This window comes from Penicillium riverlandense, assembly GCF_028828495.1.
Source record: "Penicillium riverlandense strain IBT 135883 chromosome Unknown utg000007l_segment0_segment0, whole genome shotgun sequence".
Lineage (NCBI taxonomy): Eukaryota > Fungi > Ascomycota > Eurotiomycetes > Eurotiales > Aspergillaceae > Penicillium > Penicillium riverlandense.
Window position 1 is genome coordinate 1,694,733 of NW_026643198.1, and position 21,752 is coordinate 1,716,484.

Below are 21,752 nucleotides of genomic sequence, written 5' to 3' on the forward strand. Positions count from 1 at the left end.
ACCCAGAACCAGGGAGATGTTGCTGTAGACAATGTCGGACGACGACATGTCGATGATTCCCTACAACGGGGGATCCAACATGGATGTGGTGCTGTATGTATTCTCTCTCCCCTCTGCTGTTCTGGAGCATGCTCTCATCATTACAGGCGGCACAACGACTCCGTGGTGGTGTTTGACCGTGATTCGCAACAGCTGGTCCTGAGAAGCACAGCTGACCACAATAATGGCGATCTGGAGCTGACAGACTGTCCCCTCTGCCATCGCCCCATGCGCGAGGACAGCAGAGGGCGGGACTCTCACCGCGCAAGCACCAATCCTCAAGCGGAGTTTATTAATCCCAACTACTTCCGCATGCTGAACAACAGTCTCCCAAGCTCTGCAAGCTCTTCGAGTCCCCCATCTCCGCGTCGTCGTCTCGTTCAGCCAGCCCTACCAGATGGTCCGACTCCCGACCGTGGCTATGCTCAAGGCCCACCACCGACGTCGCAAGGGATATCCTCTGCCGCATTTAGCCCGGACTACTTTCAGAGGTTTTTTGTGGAGGAAAAGGTTCTAGGACGCGGAGGAAAGGGCGTGGTGCTACTAGTCAAGCACATGTTGGACGGGGTCTCACTGGGACAATATGCCTGCAAGCGCGTGCCCGTCGGCGATGACCATGAGTGGCTCGAAAAAGTCCTCGGCGAGGTCCAGTTGCTGCAGCATTTGTCACACCAGAATCTTGTCTCCTATCGGCATGTTTGGTTGGAAAACGCCAAGCTCACTACCTTCGGTCCCAGCGTGCCGTGTGCATTTATCCTCCAGCAGTACTGCAATGCTGGCGACCTGCACAACTACCTTTGTGGCTCTGTACAAACTTCCACCACGACCCAGCAGCTCAAGGAGCGACTGCGACGAAGATCCAAGGGTGAGCCCGATCCTCCAACCGCCCTGGTGGGACCTCGTACTCTCCAACTGGATGAGATCTATTCTTTCTTCCGCGATATTACTTCGGGTCTTCGTTATCTTCACGCAAACGGGTACATTCATCGAGACTTGAAACCCAACAATTGCCTGCTTCACGAGACCAGTGACGGAATCCGAGTGTTGGTGAGCGACTTTGGTGAAGTCCAAGGTCATGATGCGATTCGAAAGTCGACTGGTGCAACCGGCACAATTTCGTACTGCGCGCCGGAGGTCCTTCGACGGGAGCATCCAGATGGGCCTTTCGGAAACTTCAGTTTCAAATCAGATATCTTCTCGCTGGGGATGATCCTCTACTTTTTGTGTTTTGCCGATCTTCCATACGACAGTGCCGACCTTATCAACGAGGAAAAGGAAGACCTGGACCGACTCCGAGAAGAGATCAGCCGTTGGAAAGGATTCGATAAGGCACGGAGAATGCGACCCGATCTTCCGGAGAGACTGTACACTTTCCTCGAACGGTTGCTCTCTGTGGATCCCAACCGAAGGCCGTCCGCAGACGAAGTTTTGAGTGGTATCCAAGTGGGAGCCAATACGAGCGAGCGTTTTCGTTACAAAAGAGCCAGCTCGACTGGCCCTGATGTGTCTCCGGCCTCTCGGATCCATCCTGTCAATACCCAACATCCGTCTATGGGCCAGCGTGCTCTATCGCCGACCAAAAAAATGCCTCGCAGCCCTCGCAGCCCGGTGCATTTCCGACACGACTCGCTATTTGACTCTAGCAGTCACTCCAGAGCGAGCACAGAGCCAGCACCAGACACAAAACCGGAAGATGGACATTCGTTCAGCCCTGATCGAGATATAGTGGTGCGGCCCAGGTACTCAACATCACCCCCCGTTTCCCCGACTCGACGGTCCGTTCTCGGAGAACCACCTACCGACGTCCACGCCCTTCCTCAGCAACAGCTTCTGCCCCCCCCGCCCAGCCGATTCCCATTTTTGCAGTCAATAACTTCTTACCCCTTCAATCAATCGCCTTCATCATCAACCCTGCACCTCTCGCTGTTCATAGTCAAGGCAGTCTCGGTTCTCCACCCGTGCTCCCCTCTCGCTGTCAGTCCGTGGATCCTCTACCCTCTTATTGTTCTCGCAGCGGTGACTTTGCGTACCCGCAACGTCCGGATGCAGATCCTTGCCCTAGTCGTACATCTTGCCGTTGTCATTCTCGGTCTACGCCTGGGAGCATTGTGCGTGTGGCATAAAGGGCAGTCAGTGTTACGGGTGTGATTTTTCAACCTCATTGATTTTTCTCGATGGATACCTCTTCTCGCCAACCTAACGCTTCCTATGACCGCTCATGATCGTGCACTGCATATTCCAATGTGATACCTTCTAACATCAATTTATTATTCACTACTTGCATACAAGCAGCTGTCCATCTGCGAAGGTCCATAGTGGCTCAATGCTATTTCCATTAATTCTATTTAATATGTACGACTGGATGTCGGGGGACAAAAATAAACCACATTCCCACGGATTTGGATCCCAAACCACGTTATGACAAGCCCAGACTGACCAACAAATACCCGTAAGTACTCTTGACAAGCACAATACAGGTGGCTGTCAACCAGGTGAACAAACATGAATGGCCTGGGAACGCAGGGATGCGGCCAGAGAAGCCCTCGGTTTGCTTGAATCAATCTTGGAATTCTGATAGATGGATGCATACCACGGAATGGCACGTCCATTTCTTGACTGCGGAATACACCACGGTCAAATGAATTCCTTTCTATCTTTCCATAATACGATGGTGTGACTGTCCTACAGAATGGGGGTAGTAAGTTGAACGATTGGTATCAAGTTTGAATTCGGGTATAAAGTAGCCCAATTTGCGCCTTTGTGACATGCTATCTCATCCGAGCAGCTCTAAACTTGCTGATCCGTTTCGGTGGGTCCTCGTCTTCAATAGGGATCATCTCCTGCTCGTCATCGTTGACAAACCCGCCATTCTGGTGGACGAGACGGTTCCGCGCTTTGTAGAATTCAGTGGCGATCTCGCGGCGGTGAATCTCTTCGTCTAGCTCTTCTCCTTCTGGTGCCGCGGCAGATCCCGGGGTGACGTCGCGCTCGACCAGCTTATCGGCCAAAGTTTTCCCCTCCGGAGGTTGAGGAGCAGAGGGGATGTTGGAGATGTCAGTGATCGGAGTAGAGAAGGGTTTTGGTTCCTTCGGCGTAGCTGGGAAAAGAGGAGGGGGCACGGACGAAGGAGCCGCGTTGGTTTGCTTTCTCGGACCCCGATATTCGGCAAACTGCGAGGGTTTCCTAGTGGAAGTGTTGTCCGTAACATCGCTTTCAGGAGCTGCGTCTCGGGCACTCTTGAAGCGCGAGACCTTCTTGGGAGCCTCTGTAGCCGCAGGACGAGTGTCCTGCGGGTTATCTGTCCGTTCGACAATCGAGTCAGAAAGCACCGGAATATCTGACAGTGGAGGAAGTGTCCTCTTCTCTGCAACTGGAGGATTAGGAGCAGGCGCAATATCAAGATCATCGGCGAATGCAACACGCTTCTTGGGCTTCTTTTCTTTGACAGGTTCATCGACACTGCCATTTACTGGCCCGCTCTGTTCCACAGCCTGTGTGTCGACTTCCTCCCTGACATCTGCAGGAAGCGACTGCGAATCCTTGCCCATATTCCACATTCCCCGCGCATTCAGCTTGGCCTCCAATTCGCGCATCTGCTGGTGGTAGTCTTCGGAGAGCACTGGGTATGAGCGGCCAAATTCATCCTCATCATCGTCGTCGTCGGTTTGGTATTCATAATCCTCGTCGACAGATACATCGCTTGCATCCTCATCCATTTCCAGCTCCGCCACAATCGCACCCACTTCATCAATCCCGTATTGGAACATCTCGCGGCGGAGTTTGGCATCTTCTGTAGATTCATTGACATTGGACACCGGTGGTTGTTTGCGGTCCTCCTCAGTAACCAGAGACACCGGACGAGAAAGATCGACCTCATCATCGACATTCGTACTGCTTTCTTCTGGTGCAGAGTGCGGGTCATGCGTAGCAATCTCTGGATCAGCGGCTGATTGAGCTGGCGCTTGCGCGACACTCTCGCGCACAGCTGAGGAACCACCGGTGGCACCTGTCTCCCCAGCCGTTCCGTCGGGAATATCTCTGACCCCTGCCTTCTTCAGAGCATCCCAGAGCTGTGGCGCATCGTCTCCTGGTGTATTGACGGAACTGGAGATCACCCGTCCTTCCTCGTCTAGCTCCTCCATAATCTCTGACATGGGAAACGAGGTCTCGCCTTGCGCCGAAGCCTGACCGTTGTCATCAAGACCATCCAACTCATCTTCTGCTGCACGCAGTCGCTTCTCCATGGTCCCGATATTCTGCTTGACATAGTCGATCCGGCGGCCGAGAATGTCGACCACTTGTGTGCGAGACCGCGTCAGGCCGTCTTTCCCACCAAGGATGACGCGCACTTCCTCCTCGTTCACCAATGTGCCTCCAAATTCGCGGCCAACCGCAAGCACTTCTTCGGCCAGTGCGTCATTCGGTAGGTTGCTGATTTCCTCGCGCAGACCGTCGTATTCTGCTTCCCAAGTCCGCCAGTGGTAGAGTGATTTCTGAAGCTTGAGGATGTTATCTTCCAGGGTGAGACGCTGTTCCTCGAGCGCGTCCAGGTCGGCATTAGAAACCCCCATTGCGATCGACTGGTGTGGTGGACGAGAAAAAGTTGTAGGTCCGCGGGAGGCAAAAAAAGCTAAGGCGGTGTGGCCCGTGCGCGTGATCCTTATCAGCTCCGTCATTCTTCCCACCTTCAACTCATTTGTCTCTCACTCACCATGTCGGCCACAGGTGGCGTAGCCCGCAGGGATGAAGACGGTAAGTTTCTTTGAGCTCTTTTCTTAATGCATACTGATCCGATCGCGTCTAGAGGTCTGCCCCGTCTGCAAATCCTCGCGATACCTCAACCCGGACATGCGATTCCTCATCAACCCGGAATGCTACCATAAGATGTGCGAGTCCTGTGTGGATCGGATATTCTCATCTGGCCCATCCAGCTGCCCCGTCGCTGGATGCCGGAAAACTCTGCGTAAAAACAAGTTCCGCCAGCAAACATTCGAGGACATCGGGGTGGAGAGGGAAGTTGATATTCGACGTCGAGTGATGCAGGTGTAGGTTGCATGTCTTGTATGAAGTTTAGATCCCGACTGACATTTGTCCTTTCGCAGGTTGAACCGCAGAGAAGAGGAGTTCGACTCGAAACGCGCCTATGACGATTTTCTCGAGCAACGCGAAGAGATTATAGCCAACCTAGTTTCCGGTATCGACGTGGCGAAAACCGAGTCAAAGCTCAAGAGATACGCGACGGATAATGTGCAGTCAATCCGGACGAATCAAGCCTTGGAGGCCGAAGAGTCGCAGTCGTTCCAGGCACGGATGACTCTAGAGCAGGAGGAAGCGCGGCTGCGGCGACAGGCTGCGCGCGAAGAATACGAGAATGAGAGACGTGAGATGCAGGCCGGGCGAAACGATTTTCTCTTGCGTCTGGCTGCCGGTTCGCCAGCCGATGCAGCTGCCATCGCACGTGAAGGGCACAAGGTACTTCTCAAGAAATCATCTGCTCGGCGCAGCGAGGAAGAACGTATCCGCCAAAAACAGGCTGCTTTACGCGGCACAGACGTCAAACGCACCGCCGGTCGACTCAATACATCAGACACTGCCGGCACCGCTGATACTGGACTCGTCAAGGGTCTCCGCAAGATCAAGGCGCCCGAACCCGAGAAGCCCTACGATCCATTCGCCGGCATGGTCCCAGAGAAACACGACTACTACACACTTCAAGATTATTATCCCTCCGCATTTCTGGATAAAATTCGCAAGGATACTCGCATGCAGGCTGGTGGTTATGACCTGCGCGAGTACTACTCACGCTCCTTGATGGAGGCCTTCGCAGGCCTCGGTGTTTCCATCGCGGAAGAGGTCGCACAGCGCGATGCCACCTCCATGCAAGGTCGATCGAAGCTAGCGTCGACAGAAGGCTCTGCTATGGCTGCTGTGGGAAATACCACAGCTAGTGAGAACGCTGCCTGAAGTAGGATTCTGGCGTTGTCGTAACTCTCTTGGCAGAGAAAAGCTATCTCTGGTATGTTTGTTTACTTAAGAAGCATAGCGTGGCGTCTTTGTGTATCTGGTCATGGCCTTATGTCTATTGTTATTCCATCAACCTGTTAATTCTAAATGGTGCTCAAGAATTATCGAACGAGCCCATTCCAATTGAAGAACTTGAACAAATATATGTACCTTGCCCTTAAGGCAGTTAACAGGTACAGTCTGTACAACTCAAGGTAGTTGAATCTAAGTGCAAAGAGTGAAATCCTCCAAGCCGGCATCAGGGACTGTCTCTTCGGGGAGGCAGAAGTTGACATTTTCTCCCTTGAGATCTTTGAATACGTTTGTGTATTCGTTCTAGATGTGCATCGTAGTTAGTATCAATCCATTTAAACTGGATGGCCTTGATCGGACCTTTGCAATGCTGATGAACTCATCATAAATACCCTCATTCTTCATCTTCTGACGAGTCCATTCAGTCACGCCTCCTAGGATAGCGTTCACGGTCGTGATCTTGCTATCCCAGGTGACAAGAGCAGAAGCCCCTGTTCCATCGATACGAGTGGACTCGGTGCTTCCATAGGGATCTAAGCAGATATCGTCAGAACAGTAATTCTTCAGTGAAAGCAAATACCATCGGTTAAACACTCACTCTGTCCCTTTTTGGCAATGGCCATATTTCTCCACCAAGCCAAGCCGACAGCCTTGTTAAACAGGATAGTAGGGAATACGCTGTATGGTGTGATAACGTCTAGTTCCTGGACTGTCTGGTTCGCGATGGATGGAATACCAGCGTTCGAGATGTACCCAATTACCTGGCCATTGGAGGGGTCGGTGGAGTTGTTCACTGAAGCGAACATCCCGGGAACTTTGGTAACGACAGAATTGCAGGTGCGCACACGTTCAGCGTTTTCGAAGACACGCCTAATGGAATTGTTAGCTTTAAATGGCAATAGAGAGCTTGTTTCTTTGGGCGTTGACATACCGAATGATATCAACGTCGTAGTAGGGCATCTCCATGACCTTCCAGGTTTCGTGGCTAGAGAACCAGTATCCTTCTTGGAATCAGAATCACTATCTCAGTAAGTTGGTCGACATGGACTGACCTTTCTGGACAGTGACGGGTCCAACATTGCCCATGTCGTAGTCTACGCTCACCAACTGTGGCCGCTTGATCGCCCACAATGCCTGCTTATCCGCGTCTGAAAGGCCACCAAAAAAATTGAGCCAGAAGGTGAACAGCTCGCCCTCATAGGGATCATTGAGTAGGCCAGTTCCTTCACAGTCATATGACTGGTTAGGGTCATTGACGGGGAGAGATTGGTTCTTGATGTCGATAACGGAGCAGACTCGACCATTTCCTTTGTAGAAGATCTGTTCATTCAGTTTAGTATATGGGTTTATGTATGATTCAAATATTCCAAAAAAAATATCACACATACCTGCGCCGCAGTGGTCTTGGTATAATCCATCCAGATCTGCCATTTGCTAGCAAGCTTCTTGTAGGAGGCGTTGTTGGTGTTTTCCAGGGCCTGAATAAAGCCGTAGACAGCCCACAGAAGCTCTCTGGGAAATAATCCTGTTAGTAAACAATCTCAGAAAACGCCCAGAAAATAACGATTACCCGTTGTCAAGTCCAGGCACGCGGTTAACCCAATCCCAAGTAGGAGTGAGATCTTGGGTGCCAGATGTAAACCAAGGTAGAAATCCACCGAAACCAGGGTACGTCTCGTTGAATCTCAGATAAGTCTGAAGCTTGGTCTCCATGATTGAGACTACCATTTCGGGGGCTGCAGCTGGGTTGTTAGGGGACAGGAAACGGGCGGCATCTGCTGAGCCCGCAACCGCATGAGTATAGAGCATGACTTGAAGCGACTGTTACAGGTATTAGCTTCAGTAGGCAAGGAACATTATACAGACTCTACAACTAACCTCCTTGCTGGCTGCACTGAAAGGGTGCTTCACGGTTCTCTCTCCAGTTACCCAATCAATGTTGGTGCCATCGTAAGACATGCCATTCGCTGCGTTGTAGGAAACATTGTTCTGGTGAAAATGTCCTTCCCAGTATAACATGTCATTGATGAACTTGCTCGGGTCTCGAAGGACTTGCTGTTGGGTATATTGAGAGGCGAACCGGCATGATGGCGCTTTGGTTTGGCCAGATGGCGCGGCACTTGTCAGTGCTGCCCATATCAGGGCAAGAGACGATGTGTGGATAACACGCATGGTATGTTCTTCTCAGAGATTAAAAGAGGCGAATGGAGAAGTTTGAAAGAATTGGAAACCACAGTTGGAAAATAAAGGTATCCGATGCGGTCTTACGAGGCCATTTATAAGCCACATGCTCGTGCCTTAAATGTTAGACACTAGTAGATACAAGCAACACTGCCCAAGTCATCAAAGGCAAACCAATCTCAACAATAATGTGAAATTTCTGGGGATCCCCGCACTCTACTCCTGAACTCCCCCGGAGAAACCTTAACTGGGTCCGTGTGCCTTGAAGCGGGAGAATTTCAATTGGCTCGGGGAAATAAAATGAAAGCGGCACAATGAGCTAAGCTTCTGGAGAAATATTTGAAGAATTTCCGTTGATACTCTACATTGGTCTCGATCATACAGTCACAAAATCACAATGACCTACGTAATGTGTCCGATGCCTTTGAGTCAAGCCTTGTTAGAATGTCGAGTAAGACCGATAGATCGTTGCGAGCTCTAGCCGACAGTGGAGACGCCTCATACTGGTCAATTATCTCCAGTAGGCCGGCACCAATCAGTCGGATTTTCTCCACCTGTTTCAAAATAATCAGAATCAATCACCAAAAGGAAAACTGTTCTAGATTAAGCCAACTTACACATGGCTCGCCGTTCACCTGCAATGACCAAAAAGGAGCTTCGCGGATTACACGCAGCATATCACGAGCGATCTCGGTTTTCCGTAGTAGCAGAATATCGTTATGCAATGGCGTAGCGTGGTTGAACTCCTCGAGCTTTTGGGCTATGACCAATCGGAGACAATGTAGCGACACGTAAAGATTCGCCGTCTGGATGATATACTGCTTCAGCGGGTTACCCAATTGATTGCTATCCTCATCGACGTTCACCGCAAACATATCGGGCTGTAGATATGGCGGCAAGTCATCAAGGGACGTCACAAAAAGCAAAAAGAGGTGATCAATTCGATGTTTTTCTTCGGCAGTTGGAAGCGGTCGCGTAATCAGGCCGGGGTCCCTTCGGCTTTCGAGCAGCCGTAATTCAAGAAGCAAGTCCGATGCTGTTTGCCATAGGCGTAGATTTGCATTGAACCCTACAATGAAACTCTTTCGCGTAGTATCATCTAGTGCTGAGTTTCCCGGAGAAACAGAGATCTCATCCTCAATTCCAGTAGGATATGCCGTGGTGATACCCGACTCGAATGAAAATTTGTGAATTGTAATGGGGCGGTTGTTGAGTATGGCGGCAGATTTGTCCCCGATGTAGGCAATCCAGAACACGCGGCGGCGTAATTCCGCCTCGAGTGGAGACAAGCCCTGCAACGACTTTTCATCGTGCAGTTGCATCACCTGAGCCAACCGGGTTGCCTTCCCAAAGATGTGCCATGAAAATCTCGGCTTGCCGGCCGCATGCATGCAGTTGGAGTGGAGGTACCGAATGGCCACTGAGTTGGCATTCGGGTATTCCAAGTCGGCTTCGAGGTAAGAATTCAAGCAGTTTCGAGAGGCTTGCAGAAAGATATCTGCAATTTCCTCGGCCTCAGCGAAAATGTCCTTTGGAAGGAGGAATGCCGCCTCCGCACACACTGCTGTAATGAGGGTGAATGTATGGTCCGGCCACAGGTCCGGATATTTGAGGCTATTTGCACGATATAGAATGCTTTCGGACATTGAATTGCTTCTCTGCAAACTCCGGCCCGCGGCCTGATTGACGAAGAAGCTCAGTCCATCCCGCAGGCTTGGTTCATGAACCAGCGGGTTCAAAGGAAACAAATATTCAAAGAAGTAATCGAAACATCGGTTTATCATCCGCTCGATGTGCGCTGATGGGTTCCGTAGTGATAGCTCCCTTGCTAGGTTGTGCCATCGTTGCAAGGAAGAGACAGTTCGTGCAGACGGCGCATCGGAGATCGAGGTTCGGACTGTGTGGACAGTGTCTGGTGAGAGGGCGGGATCGAGAACATTCAATCCGGTATCCCAAGCGTCTAGGGACACAGTTCTCGAATCCGGAGCGCAGACAAGTTGGGCTCCTACATCGGCATCTGGTAATTGCGATGCTGGTGTGGTCGGGTCGTGATGAGGCCTTGAGCCCACGGCATTATTGGCCTTGTGTCGTTTCACTTTGGGGCCTCTTCTGCCCAACGGCAAATCAAATGTACATGGTTCCCCGGACAGTCGGCAGTTGATGCAAACTGCCGATGGATCTGGACAGTCACACTGTGGCGTAATTCGACGGTTAGCTTTCCTTTTTTCAGGAGCCAATGGTCCCTGCACTGACCTTGGCCTTCCTCCGTCGACATCTGTCGCATGCCCTAGGTGGCCGAGGCCGTGGAGACGAGCTTGCGCTAATCGTGGCCATGCTACCTTGTCGCGGAGAATCTTTACGGGGGGGCGACGGGGAAATATTTAAGGAATCAGGCGGGGCACATGAAATGGCCGCTAAACTTTGAGAATTTCGGCCCGAGACCAAGCGTGCTCAATTGTGCCGAGTGCCGGTACAATTATACAGAAACCACCAGTTTCTCTCCACTAACTCCTTGTCGCATCAAATCCAACCCCTTCTGCAGCGCTTCCAGGCCTTCGCCCACTCTATGAACTGGGAGTGGCAGTTTATAGTTATCATCTTCCAGCAACTTTTGCAGGGCCAGCATTATGTTATTTCCCCCTTGTAAGTGCAGCAGATCGCGGCCTCTGAACATAACCGAATCCACGCCGCTTGGGACTTGAATCTCCTCATCGCCTGTCCAAACCTGGGCATATTTTTTGGGCCCACTTGGATTAAATGCCTCGAAGATGTTTCTCTGGTTGCTACCAGCGCCGACTGCATCAATGATCGCATCGACTCCTTGAGATCCAGACGCAGACTTTACTTCTGTGATCAAGGATGTAGAATTTCTGTCGAATGCTCCGTCTGCTCCGAGAATAGAGGTGAGGTGCTTGTGATGTTTGGGCGAACTGGTTGCCAATATCAGGCACTCTGGGACCGCAAGACGAAGAAGCTGAATAACAGCCGCGCCAAGTGCAGAGCTACCACCGAGAATGAGGACCGCAGAAGGGTTAAAGCCAGTTGTTGGCCCGCCTGAGAGAAATGGAAGCCGAGTTTTCAGCCCTATTCCAAGAGCCATCATAGCTGTGAGGTAGCATACCCTGTGAGCACGAAGTTAGCCTTGTTCATACTCTCTTTCCATCCGAGAATATCCAGTCATGGTGGATATCATGAAACATAAACACAGTAACTCACCCTAAGGTCGCTGCATTCTCAAAGGACCATGTCGACGGTTTTTTCGCAACCATCATCTCTGGTACCACGGCATATTTCTGAAATGACGCACCACGGTCGCCGGATGCAAACATAGCTAATACTTCATCTCCGATTGCAAAGTTCTTTACTCTATCTCCGACAGCTTCAACAACGCCAGATCCATCAAGGCCAGCCACAAGAGGCCATGAGGCGACTCGATGGCCCTGGTCAATCATCTTGCAATCGGCTGGATTGATAGCGATGGCTTTTAGGCGGATCATGACTTCAGTGGCTTCGACAATTATCGGTTTAGGGACGCTCGTAGCCACTAATTGGCCACCCTTTTCCCGGACAAGGTACTTGATGTTTTGTAGAGCCATGTCGAGCCAGCGTGTATGCTTTGGTGGACGGAAGGTCGTTGATCAAGCTATCTCATTTATAGGTTGATCGCGGGGCTAAACGTGGTTCGGAATTCTTGGGTCGGAGTTACCTTTATGGGTAATTCTAGTGGGCTTAATCTCAACAAAGATCACGAAGAAAATTGGGTCAATCTTTCCTCGGATTTAACGGAATTAAAGCCGCAATCAGACTTCATATCGGTGTTATTATTGTTAGATCCATGCCAGCGACGTGGATATGGGGGCGGAGAGCTCAAATTCATTCGATGTCGGACTTGTATCAACTAGGATTGAAATGATACATTGAAGCAGTGCGATTTGCGGTCTGAGAAATTCCTCATTCATTCTATAGTCATGCTAGATGAACATATTCCCGAAAAGAAAACGCCCCACTGTCCTATTTACATGTGCGCTCTAGGACCTTCGGAAGACAGTTGAGATTCGGAAGACACCCTTTGCTTCATTCGATCCTCAAACATGCTCTTCAACAGAAGGGCAGATTTCTTGGGTGTTCTTTCGAGGGTGTTGTAGTCGGTGAAAGTCACCCCAAACCTGACCCCATAGCCATCGGACCATTCTGCAATTGAAAGTTAGTAAATCAATCATTTTACCTAAAGAGCCGACATACCAAGATTGTCCATCAATGACCATGCAAAATAGCCCTTGATGTCAGATCCATCTTCTGTCCGAGACAATCCAACCGCATCAAGGTGGTCTTGGAAATATCGAATTCGGTATGTGTCTTCCACGGCTTCGTCACGAGTCATCTTATCTTCTCCGGGGCAAGGGCATCCGTTTTCAGTGACATAGATTGGCAAGCCATACTTCCGATACACTCGGGTAAGGTGCTTCCGGAAAAGGTCCGGAGTCGAACGAAGCCAATGAACACCACTAGGCTCACCAACGGAAATGCCCTGCTTATTCTCTTGCAACTCGATCAGATTCCCCAGGAAATCAGTTTTTGACGCCAGTTCATCGCGATGGCGAGCAAACTGGGAGGTATAGTAGTTCATTCCATAGAAGTCCATTTCGGCTTCCCGGAGCAGAGCAAAGTCCGCCTCGGTGAACGCTGGGAGGCGATCACCAAGTTGCTCTCGCATGCAGACTGGATAGTCTTGTGCCAGACTGGAGCAATATTAGTAGCGATCTTTTACGTTACGTCGGATTTCAGAACGTACCAAATTGGGTTGGCAAACCATCCTATGTGGAATTCCATTCGTCGCTCAGCAGCCAGTTTGTCGCGCTCATCCTCACTATCCCATGGCTCATAGAAGTCGCCATTCAAAGAGATACCAATCTGACCTTTTTGGGTGCTTCGGAATTTCTTGTTGTACAAAGCAACCGCACGGGCATGGCTCATAATCAAGGCTTTTCCCACGGTCCAGGGTTCAGTGGCAGTATTTCCTTCCAAAGATTGCGGGTTGATGCTGCTCCGACCTGGTGCATTTCCTCCAGTCGCATATCCCTAGTTCTACTGTTAGTTTGAGGGTTTTGTGACGGAAATGGTGGAACTCACATAAATGGACACAATCCACGGCTCATTCAAGGTAATCCAATTTTTGACGCGATCACCGAACCGCTCATAGCAGATCTGTGCAAATCTCTCAAAGTCTAGCTGTGATTCCTCCACATCTAGCCATCCTCCATATCTATCATGGAGTTTCTGTGGCAAATCCCAGTGATAGAGAGTCGCCCACGGCACAATGCCTCTTGCGAGCAAGGCATCGATGAGCCTGTCGTAAAATGCAATTCCGGCTTCATTGACGGGATCATTTCGTCCACCCAGCGGAATAATTCGCGACCAGGAAATAGAGAATCGGTACGCCTTGCCTCCATACCGCGAGAGCAGATCGAGGTCTTCCTCGAAACGGTGATAGTGGTCGCACGCGATGTCTCCGCTTGCTCCCTTGGTCCGGGTGGGCACCAGATGGCAGAAGGTATCCCAGATGGATTTGCCGCGGCCGTCTTCATTAACTGCGCCTTCAATCTGATATGCGGCTGTAGCAAACCCCCATTCAAAGTCTGCGGGGAGAGGTGTAGGCGGCGCCATGACTTGAGTTTCAATACTGGAGTGTTAATGGAGACTCAGACCAAGCCACTTCTTCAAACAAACGAGTTAAAAAAGTTACTCAGCCTCCGGCACATGAATTCAACAACTTATAGCTTCTTGCTATCAACCAACTTGTCAATTTGGCGTGGGGTTGGTCAGTCTACGGAGATTTGTGTTTGCTGCGTCGGAGGAATCTAAGAGGAACGGCGAAATACCGAGCAACTGCAGCCAAGCAAAGTTGCGCTGGTGGATCCCGACCCGTTCTTCACGCTCTATTTCCCCGACATCGGGAAAACTTATTTTGACTCCGGCTGGCCATGCGAGATTCTTGTCCCCATGGGGAGCAGGTCCCCGCACAAGAAGTTTTCGACACCAGCAGGTGCGCACCTTTCAACCATTTATGCCGATCTAGAATTCTATAAGAAGTGCAGGCATGTCTTCATCCTGGCTTCCAAGGTCCTGTCCTCATCCTCAGCTTCCTTCACCCGCCACCTTCGCTTCCTCAGCGATTGAGTCGAGGTGATCCTATCACAGACTTCCCTTAAGTCGTTGCGGCTCACTTCTTTCACAATGGCTCCCGCTGCTGCCCATGCCGCCGAGGCCATTGTGTCGTCTATCGACGTGCAGTCTATGCCCCCATTCTGGCGTCGGAAGAATGGAATCCTGCTGTACTTTCTCCTCACCTCCTCGTTGCTGGCAAGTGCTGCACTCGGTATCGATGGCGTAAGTGGCTCTCCTTTTCCCTTGCTGCTGATGGATATTGACAAGCATCCATAGTCCATGACGAATGGCATGCAGGTTCTCTCATCCTGGCAAGACCGTTTTGGGCACCCTGAGGGTTCAACGCTAGGGTACTTTGGAGCCTCCAGCGCCATTGGTGGTGTCATTCCCTTCATCTTTCTAAGCTGGATTGGCGACAAATTTGGTCGTCGTTTACCTACTGCTCTCGGCTCTGTTGTTATTATTACTGGAGTCATTATCGAGTTCTTTGCTACCTCGCTGAATATGTATATTGGCGGCAAGATCGTGCTGGGCGCCGGCTCCTCACTCATCCAGATGGGTGCTCCGGTCCTGGTGACTGAACTGTCTCATCCCAAGGAACGTGTCCAGGTTACGACCTTCTACAACACCTCTATCGTCCTTGGGTATGTCATTGGCGCCTGGGCAACATTTGGTTGCAACCAAATCACCAGCCAGTGGTCATGGAGGTTGCCCACGCTGATCCAGGTCCTCCCTTCGGCCTACCAATTCTGTCTAATTTGGTTCTGCCCCGAGTCGCCCCGTTGGCTAATTGCCAAAGGTCGCTTTGAAGAGGCTCGCAACATCCTCGTCAAGTATCATGGCGAGTGCGACCCCAACTCAGAGCTGGTCAATATCGAATGCGCGGAGATCCAGCAGGCCATCGCCAAGGAAGCCGAAAACAACATTAGCTGGAAGGACTTCTTCTCGTCTATCCCCAATTTGAAGCGTATTTCTCTCTGCTTTGCCACCGCCGTCTTCAGTCAGAGCTCTGGGAACTTACTTGTGTCGAACTACCTGACCCAAATCTTGAAGGACACGGGCTTGAAGACTTCATATGAGATCACCCTCATGAACGGAATGGTCACCCTGTGGCAATACATCGTCGCCATCCTGGTTGCCCTCACGATCGATCGATTTCGCCGTCGGTTCTTCTTCCTGACTGGGTCCGGCGGTGTTGTGGTCACATTTATCGTATGGACTATTGCCGCGCAGAGATATCTTGAGCGTGGCTCTCTCCCAGCAGGACGGGTGGTCATCGCCTGTATCTTTGTCTTCCAGTTCTTCTACACCTTTGCCTGGACGAATCTGATCGTCACGTACCCACTCGAGGTCGTCACCCTCCAGATGCGTGCGAAGACGTGGGCGTTCGTATTGCTCACCATCCAGGTGACGTCCATCTTCGGCAGCTATGTCAACCCGATCGGGCTGCAGAACATCGGTTGGAAGTTCTATATCTACTATGACATTTGGGTGTTGATCATCTTCCTCATTGTCTATTTCTTCTTTGTTGAGACATCCGGACCTACGCTGGAGGAATTAGCTTATCTGTTTGAAGGGGACGATGAGAAACGGATGGTGGCAGAGAAGATTGAGGTGCAAAAGGAGCAGGTGGTTCTCCAAGAGCATGTAGAGAGCAAGCTGGCTTGAAGTACGGTTATTAATGTGTACATAAAAGAATTTTGACCATTCCACTCAAATATCATTATCTTGGTATTCTACAAGAACGTCTCAAATTTGCTAGTACATAATCCAACATCCGTAGTCTTGTCAATTCTCAGAATCAAGGGTTCTCAGTCCTACTGTTAGCGGAATAGTTACCGGCTTTCGGGGGATAGCATCTTCGCCTTTGCAGGGACCACCTCGGGGAAACAAAGCTGTAAGAACGGACTAATCCGTAACCAAAAACGGACAATATGATCAAATTCATTGCCTGGGTGTTTCCCAGAGAAGTAACAAACAATAATAACAAACACCAGTCAGTCTTACTTAAACAATGCGCCAACAGTCTCCAATCAAAATGTGGCAGAGAATACAAAAGACGAGCAAAACAAAAGGCTAGGCTCCAAACGCGGCCAATGCTCTACAAAACAACAACCCCCAAAATCAAACTCCAGAATGATAGACAAGCATCAACTCAGTCGCGGGTGTGGCCGGTCATATCGGCCGTGCTCTCAATTCCCTCCCACGGCAGCTCATCGTCGTCATCGTCCATGTCGAGCTGGCCAAGGTGACGAGTCGATTTGTCGGTAGTACCAGTAACATCCGCGGCCTGGGACATGGTCGTATTGATGCCAATCGACTCGAGGGTCATCTCCATCTCCTTCTCAGTCATCTCATGCCCGCTCTGCTTTTGGCCTTCCACGACGTCGTAGAGAGAATAAATCTGGTCGGATTTCATGTCGATATCCTTGAGGAATTTATCGATTCTCTCCAGGAGCGACTTGCGCTGTCGCTTGCCGAGAGATACATCGAGCTTGTTGTAGGCACTTTGGTATGTCGCCAACTGCATCTTTAGATGAGAGAGTTCGTCTTCCAATGCCTTGAGGACGGTGGCGAGAGCAACAGCTGGCGGCTGGGAAGGGCGGAGAGTGGGTTCTTCGTTGAAAGGCGACGGCTTGGGCATACGTTCCGAGACGGGGACTGGCTTGGGAATCTTGATGGACTCATGGTTGCAGGTTTCATCCTTGGTGGGGTTCTTGCAGACCATACAGTTTTTCCCATCATGTTGTGCAATGCTATCCAGAGCCTTCTGGGCTGCTTCAGGTAACTGTGCGGGCTTACTGGCGCCCATATCCGCGTGGTGAAGAGTGATATCTGGAAGGATGAAAGCGGACGTCATATCCTCAACGTTACGGCGCTTCTTGCGACTAGATGCGGATGATAGCAAGTGGTCGGAATAGCGTCGAGGTCGTTCCGTAAGAGGAACCACGAGACTGCTATCTCCATCGGTGGTAACCCTAGAACCACCAGTGATGTCGCCTGCAGCTGACGCAGGTCGTTGAATCGAAGGTTTCGGTTCTCGTAGAGATGACTTGCGGGGTGCAGGTGCCTTCAAAATGCCTTGGCGAGTGGTGTTAATGGTGTCCTGAATAAGATCCGTGGGTGCACTCGATCGACGTTGCTTGCGGGCCAAGCGCTCTTCTTCCAGAGTCTTGCGCAGGCGTGAAATCTCATTTTCCTATAGTACGAATGATTGAGCTATGTCTGCAGGATTAGAGGATGGTGGTACTCACGTCAATAACACTAAGCAGGGTCAGGTCATCCTCGGATGAAGTCTTGGTGCGCTCAGTCACCTCCACTGGTCCGCTCACGTCTTCCACAACCACCCGCTTGACACGTTGCTTGCTGGTATTCGGCTGCTTCCTGCTCCTTAAATCGGACTTTCCTGCTCTGAAGGCCGGCGCGCGCTTGGCGGTAGGCATGTTGAGAGAGAAAAGAGCTTCTTCGGCACGTTCCTTCTCGAGCCGGGAAATTTCCTTGTCAACTTGGGCAGAAACCTTTGCACGAGAATCGTCTTGGCGCTTCTTGGAGCGCGAACTCTTCGACGTCATATCCTTTGTACTGCGGCTCGTATCCTCACCATGCTCGGTGTAAGATTGACTGTCTTCTGCGTCAGTTGACGCGGAGCTAGCCTCCGAATCACGAGTGTCATGCTCGCGACTTGAGAACCGGGAGAGTTGGGACTTGAGTTCGGTGTTTTCCTGTCTGAGATCTACGTTCTCAGCCTTGAGTTCGCGGAATTCAAGGTACGCGACTCCCAGCTGAGAGATGGCGGACTCTCTTTCGTGATTCAGGCGCTTGATGGCAGATTCTTGGACCTGAGCCTTTCTATCTGCAATATCGAGCTGGTTTTGCATGGCCAGAATGGCTGCTTCCAGTTCTGTAAATGACAGGTTAGCCAATAACGCATAAGAAGGCAATTTTTTGGAAACCCACTCTGATTCTCGCCTGCCAGTCGCTTCGATCCTTTCCGGTGGTTGCCTTCCTCCGGCTCGTACTTCTCCGCTTGACTAGGTTTGTTGCCTCTCAAAGCCGCATTCTCGCGGCGGAAACCCTCCAACCTCCTCTCTGCATCTGCTTTGGCCCTCTCAAGCTCGGAAACCTTGTCCTGGAGGAGTCTGAGAGACACGAACAAAGCCTTCTCATCCTCTGGAATCGGCACTGCATCCAGCGGCAGGTGCTGTCGCGTAAGAGACGGGTCGGCCTCATCATGCGGCGAAGATACAAATCGAGTAGAGCGCATTTTCTGTTGGCGCGAGAAAACAGGGGTGCCATCCTCATAGACACCGGAAACAAGGTCGGAGATGTTAGGGAGGTCGGGGAGGAGGAAAGACTGTCGAGTCACGGTGTCGCCGAGGCCGTGGGCAGTGTTTGCTGTGTTCGCATTCGTTTTGCGGGGGCTGTTTGACGCTTTGCGTGTCTCCTTCGCGAATGCTTCCCGAGAAGCTCGCTCGACCGCGTTCGCAATGTCGTGGGAGTTGTAGGGGTTGCCAAAGCGCGTCGAGCGGGTATTAATGGCAACGGGAGCAGGACGCTCGTCCCCAAGAAAGGAGCCATCGTAGCTATCGCGGACCTTGGCGTGCATTTCAGAAAGAGTCCGGCGCTGGTCACGCTGGGGTTTAGACACCTGAGAGCCCATGTTTTCCTTCTGAGCCTGGCTGGCTCGTCGAAGTTGAGCATCCTTGCGTAAATTCTCACTGACTGCGCGTCGCGCCGTGGGGTGCATCGCAGCCTTCTGCGGTGTCGGATAGTCCACCCGTACAGCGGGCGAGGACGAACGCACGCTGTTTTCAATGCTCATAAAGGAGTTACGAGAATCATCCAAGCGCGTCGGCTTGCTGACACCTCGTCCAACTTCAATGGACAGATCACTGTTGAACGTGTCTTCGTCGTCTTCGGAGGTTGGGAGCTGAGAGAATTCCGGGAAAGCGCGTTCGAGGGTGGACGTGTTGATGGCGTAGTCGGGTTCTTCATCGTGGAGAGGAGCGCGCGATCGGCCGGGTCTTGTTTTCACATTAGGCAAGCGAGGGCTATATTCCAATTCGCGGGTGGAAGCCATGGCTTCGTGCTCGGGGTCGAAGTCGGATATGGAGGAGTTGCCGTGCGACGCGAAACTGAGGTCTGAATGGATGGTGTTATCTTGCGACATCGTCGAGAATGTCGCAAGAAACAGCGGAGGAGAGTGGTGGTCAATAACGGGAGGCCATGCAGGTTCGCGTCAGAGTGTTGAAGAGTAACAATTGTTTTGGCCCGAATGTTTTGGTCAATGCGCGCGTCTCGGCAAGCAACGTGGGTCCAAGGCCGGATGTAGTGAGCAGGAAATGGGTGAGAGTAGAATTAGACAAGAAATACAATTCTTATGGAAATCCAGAAGAACCAAAACCGAGAATGGATGTATAGATGTGAACCGTAGTGGGAGAAACGAAGAATGGCAGGACGAACTGGGAATGGAATGGGTTTGTTTACAGGGGGGCCTGAGGCAGCGCATTCCTTCCAGTCCGTAAGTGCCAAATACGAACTACATGCTGCAACATATTATCTCTCACTCAACCATTTGGTTCAAAATAGAACTTCATTCAGCCCGGGGTTCTCAACGCCTTGCCTCCAGCTATTACATATCAACGAAAGAAAGAGAAAAATCTCATGCTAATACATCAAGTCGTGATTCATGCTCGTGGGAGAAGAAAAAAGCGCCAATAACTCATGAAGCGGGGTGTGAGAGCTCCAATGGAGATGGCGGCCGCTCGTCCACTGCCGAATGGAAGCTCGACGGCGACGCCGGGGATGCAGCCCGGGGAGTAGGAGTGTCCAACTGAATGGATGGCACTCGTCTGATGGTCCGAGGCAGGGTGCGGTGCTCGGCCGCAGGACTATCGTATGCAGGCACATCACCCCATTCCAGATAGTCATAGTCCGGTGGCGGGGGGATGTTGAGCGTCCCCAGGTCTCGTTCATCGGCTAGAGACAACGACCGGCTAGAACCGTGTGTGGTGGATGGGCCCAAAGCCAAAGGATCAACGTCCGTCACGGCAGTCGAGGTGCTCATGATCGAGGATGTAAGGGACATGACGCGGGAGGTGGCGCTTGGTGGATCCATCAAGGATGGGTTGGATGAATCGGTGTGTTGGAGCAGAGGATGATGATCGGAGTCGTACGAGTTGGCCCGGAGGCGCGATCCGTCATGGCGGACATGGCCAACATCGGCGTAGCTGACGCTCGACACTCGCCGCCCTCGCTCACGCGATTGATGCTCAGCCAGAATGGCCGAAGCATTGACTGAGGTGTTGCTACCATTTCGAGACTGGCGTCTGCGAGCCCGTGACTCTGCGGCCAGCTGCTCGAGACGGTCCGTATCGCCGCGAGCACGAGCTTCTCGCCGGTCTCGCCGTCGAGCCTCTCGATCAGAGAGCTCTTGTCGTCGCTGCAGACGCAGCTGGTACAACGCCTCCATCTGCTCTTCACGGCGAGCCTCTTGCTCCTCTGCAGTCTCGGAATATTCCACCACCGTGTCCATGCCGCTCCGCTCGCCCTCCCGGCCGATGACCTGCTCAGTCGGCTTCGGGCTGGGGGAGTACGCCGGCAGCGTGATCACGGACCGAATCGACGTATCACGGTTTACACCCGTGGTGCTCATCTCTGGGCCCGCGCCGCGGTAGGAAGTGTTGGGCTCTCCATCAGGGCCCGGTCGATTCGACACCTGGTCATACCTGGCTCTACCCGGCGTCCATGTCCTCCATTTGCTCTTGAGATATTTTCCGGGGAGGTATTTGGGCTCTGCGTATCGCTGGCGAAGGTATCGCGAGCCAAAATAGATGACCACGCAGAGGGCGAGTCCGAAGATGATGCAGACGGCACCCTAGGGGTGAGCGGTCTAGTCAGTGAGATTATTTTTTTTAGAATTATCGGGAAACCATACGATGATGAAGGAAGTGTTCTTTTTGGGTGACGAGGTGGCCGGCTTGTGCGCCGACGCCTTGTCGGACTGGTCTCGTTTGTCAGGGAGGTACATGGCGGCTGGGCGGGCACCGACGAGCCCTAGAGAGATGTAATGGGAGACATGGGACGTGTAGAGAAGAAAGGAAGCCACCAGGAAACCACAAAGAGGGTAAGACAAGAGATCAGAGAGGCCGTGCTATTATTGGGGGGTCTGGACGCCTCAAAAGCCAAGAGGCAAAGTCAGCGCTGGCGTGGCCTGCTTGTGTCCGCAGCTGCAACTCCGTGTCGATCATGTCTGACTTGCCTTCTGGCCGGGTTTGCAAGTTTCGCCCAAAGCAAGGGCTGCCCTGGCCGGATGCGCATTATGACTGTAG

At 51.7% G+C, this 21,752-nt stretch overlaps 9 protein-coding genes across 9 annotated transcripts; 3 read left to right on the forward strand and 6 right to left on the reverse strand.

Annotated features, from left to right (window-relative positions):
- Positions 1-31: 31 nt before the first annotated feature.
- Positions 32-2,187, forward strand: N7474_008260 (protein kinase IKS1; the record flags this gene model as incomplete). Its single annotated transcript, XM_057199670.1, has 2 exons — positions 32-93; positions 147-2,187. The coding sequence occupies 2 exons, from the start codon at positions 32-34 to the stop codon at positions 2,185-2,187; spliced, it is 2,103 nt and encodes a 700-aa protein (XP_057050371.1).
- Positions 2,188-2,807: 620 nt separating this feature from the next.
- Positions 2,808-4,610, reverse strand: N7474_008261 (prefoldin-like protein; the record flags this gene model as incomplete). The annotated part of the gene is made up of 1 exon (XM_057199671.1): positions 2,808-4,610. One exon carries the CDS (start codon positions 4,608-4,610, stop codon positions 2,808-2,810), a length of 1,803 nt encoding a protein of 600 aa, XP_057050372.1.
- Positions 4,611-4,751: 141 nt separating this feature from the next.
- On the forward strand, positions 4,752-6,003 carry N7474_008262 (TFIIH/NER complex subunit TFB3; the record flags this gene model as incomplete). Its single annotated transcript, XM_057199672.1, has 3 exons — positions 4,752-4,791; positions 4,844-5,084; positions 5,142-6,003. 3 exons carry the CDS (start codon positions 4,752-4,754, stop codon positions 6,001-6,003), a joined length of 1,143 nt encoding a protein of 380 aa, XP_057050373.1.
- A 264-nt stretch (positions 6,004-6,267) lies between these two features.
- On the reverse strand, positions 6,268-9,902 carry N7474_008263 (endo-beta-1,2-glucanase; the record flags this gene model as incomplete). The annotated part of the gene is made up of 10 exons (XM_057199673.1): positions 6,268-6,378; positions 6,436-6,608; positions 6,674-6,945; positions 7,007-7,079; positions 7,128-7,395; positions 7,464-7,587; positions 7,646-7,896; positions 7,954-8,204; positions 8,663-8,810; positions 8,874-9,902. The coding sequence occupies 10 exons, from the start codon at positions 9,900-9,902 to the stop codon at positions 6,268-6,270; spliced, it is 2,700 nt and encodes an 899-aa protein (XP_057050374.1).
- An 830-nt stretch (positions 9,903-10,732) lies between these two features.
- N7474_008264 (zinc-binding alcohol dehydrogenase family protein) lies at positions 10,733-11,852 on the reverse strand (the record flags this gene model as incomplete). Its single annotated transcript, XM_057199674.1, has 2 exons — positions 10,733-11,378; positions 11,473-11,852. 2 exons carry the CDS (start codon positions 11,850-11,852, stop codon positions 10,733-10,735), a joined length of 1,026 nt encoding a protein of 341 aa, XP_057050375.1.
- Positions 11,853-12,271: 419 nt separating this feature from the next.
- N7474_008265 (glycoside hydrolase family 1 protein) lies at positions 12,272-13,920 on the reverse strand (the record flags this gene model as incomplete). Its single annotated transcript, XM_057199675.1, has 4 exons — positions 12,272-12,447; positions 12,499-12,995; positions 13,049-13,335; positions 13,387-13,920. The coding sequence occupies 4 exons, from the start codon at positions 13,918-13,920 to the stop codon at positions 12,272-12,274; spliced, it is 1,494 nt and encodes a 497-aa protein (XP_057050376.1).
- A 570-nt stretch (positions 13,921-14,490) lies between these two features.
- Positions 14,491-16,089, forward strand: N7474_008266 (putative MFS hexose transporter; the record flags this gene model as incomplete). Its single annotated transcript, XM_057199676.1, has 2 exons — positions 14,491-14,643; positions 14,698-16,089. 2 exons carry the CDS (start codon positions 14,491-14,493, stop codon positions 16,087-16,089), a joined length of 1,545 nt encoding a protein of 514 aa, XP_057050377.1.
- A 487-nt stretch (positions 16,090-16,576) lies between these two features.
- Positions 16,577-19,591, reverse strand: N7474_008267 (uncharacterized protein; the record flags this gene model as incomplete). Its single annotated transcript, XM_057199677.1, has 3 exons — positions 16,577-17,620; positions 17,676-18,322; positions 18,379-19,591. The coding sequence occupies 3 exons, from the start codon at positions 19,589-19,591 to the stop codon at positions 16,577-16,579; spliced, it is 2,904 nt and encodes a 967-aa protein (XP_057050378.1).
- Positions 19,592-20,143: 552 nt separating this feature from the next.
- On the reverse strand, positions 20,144-21,451 carry N7474_008268 (uncharacterized protein; the record flags this gene model as incomplete). The annotated part of the gene is made up of 2 exons (XM_057199678.1): positions 20,144-21,298; positions 21,359-21,451. The coding sequence occupies 2 exons, from the start codon at positions 21,449-21,451 to the stop codon at positions 20,144-20,146; spliced, it is 1,248 nt and encodes a 415-aa protein (XP_057050379.1).
- Between the last annotated feature and the right edge of the window lie 301 nt (positions 21,452-21,752).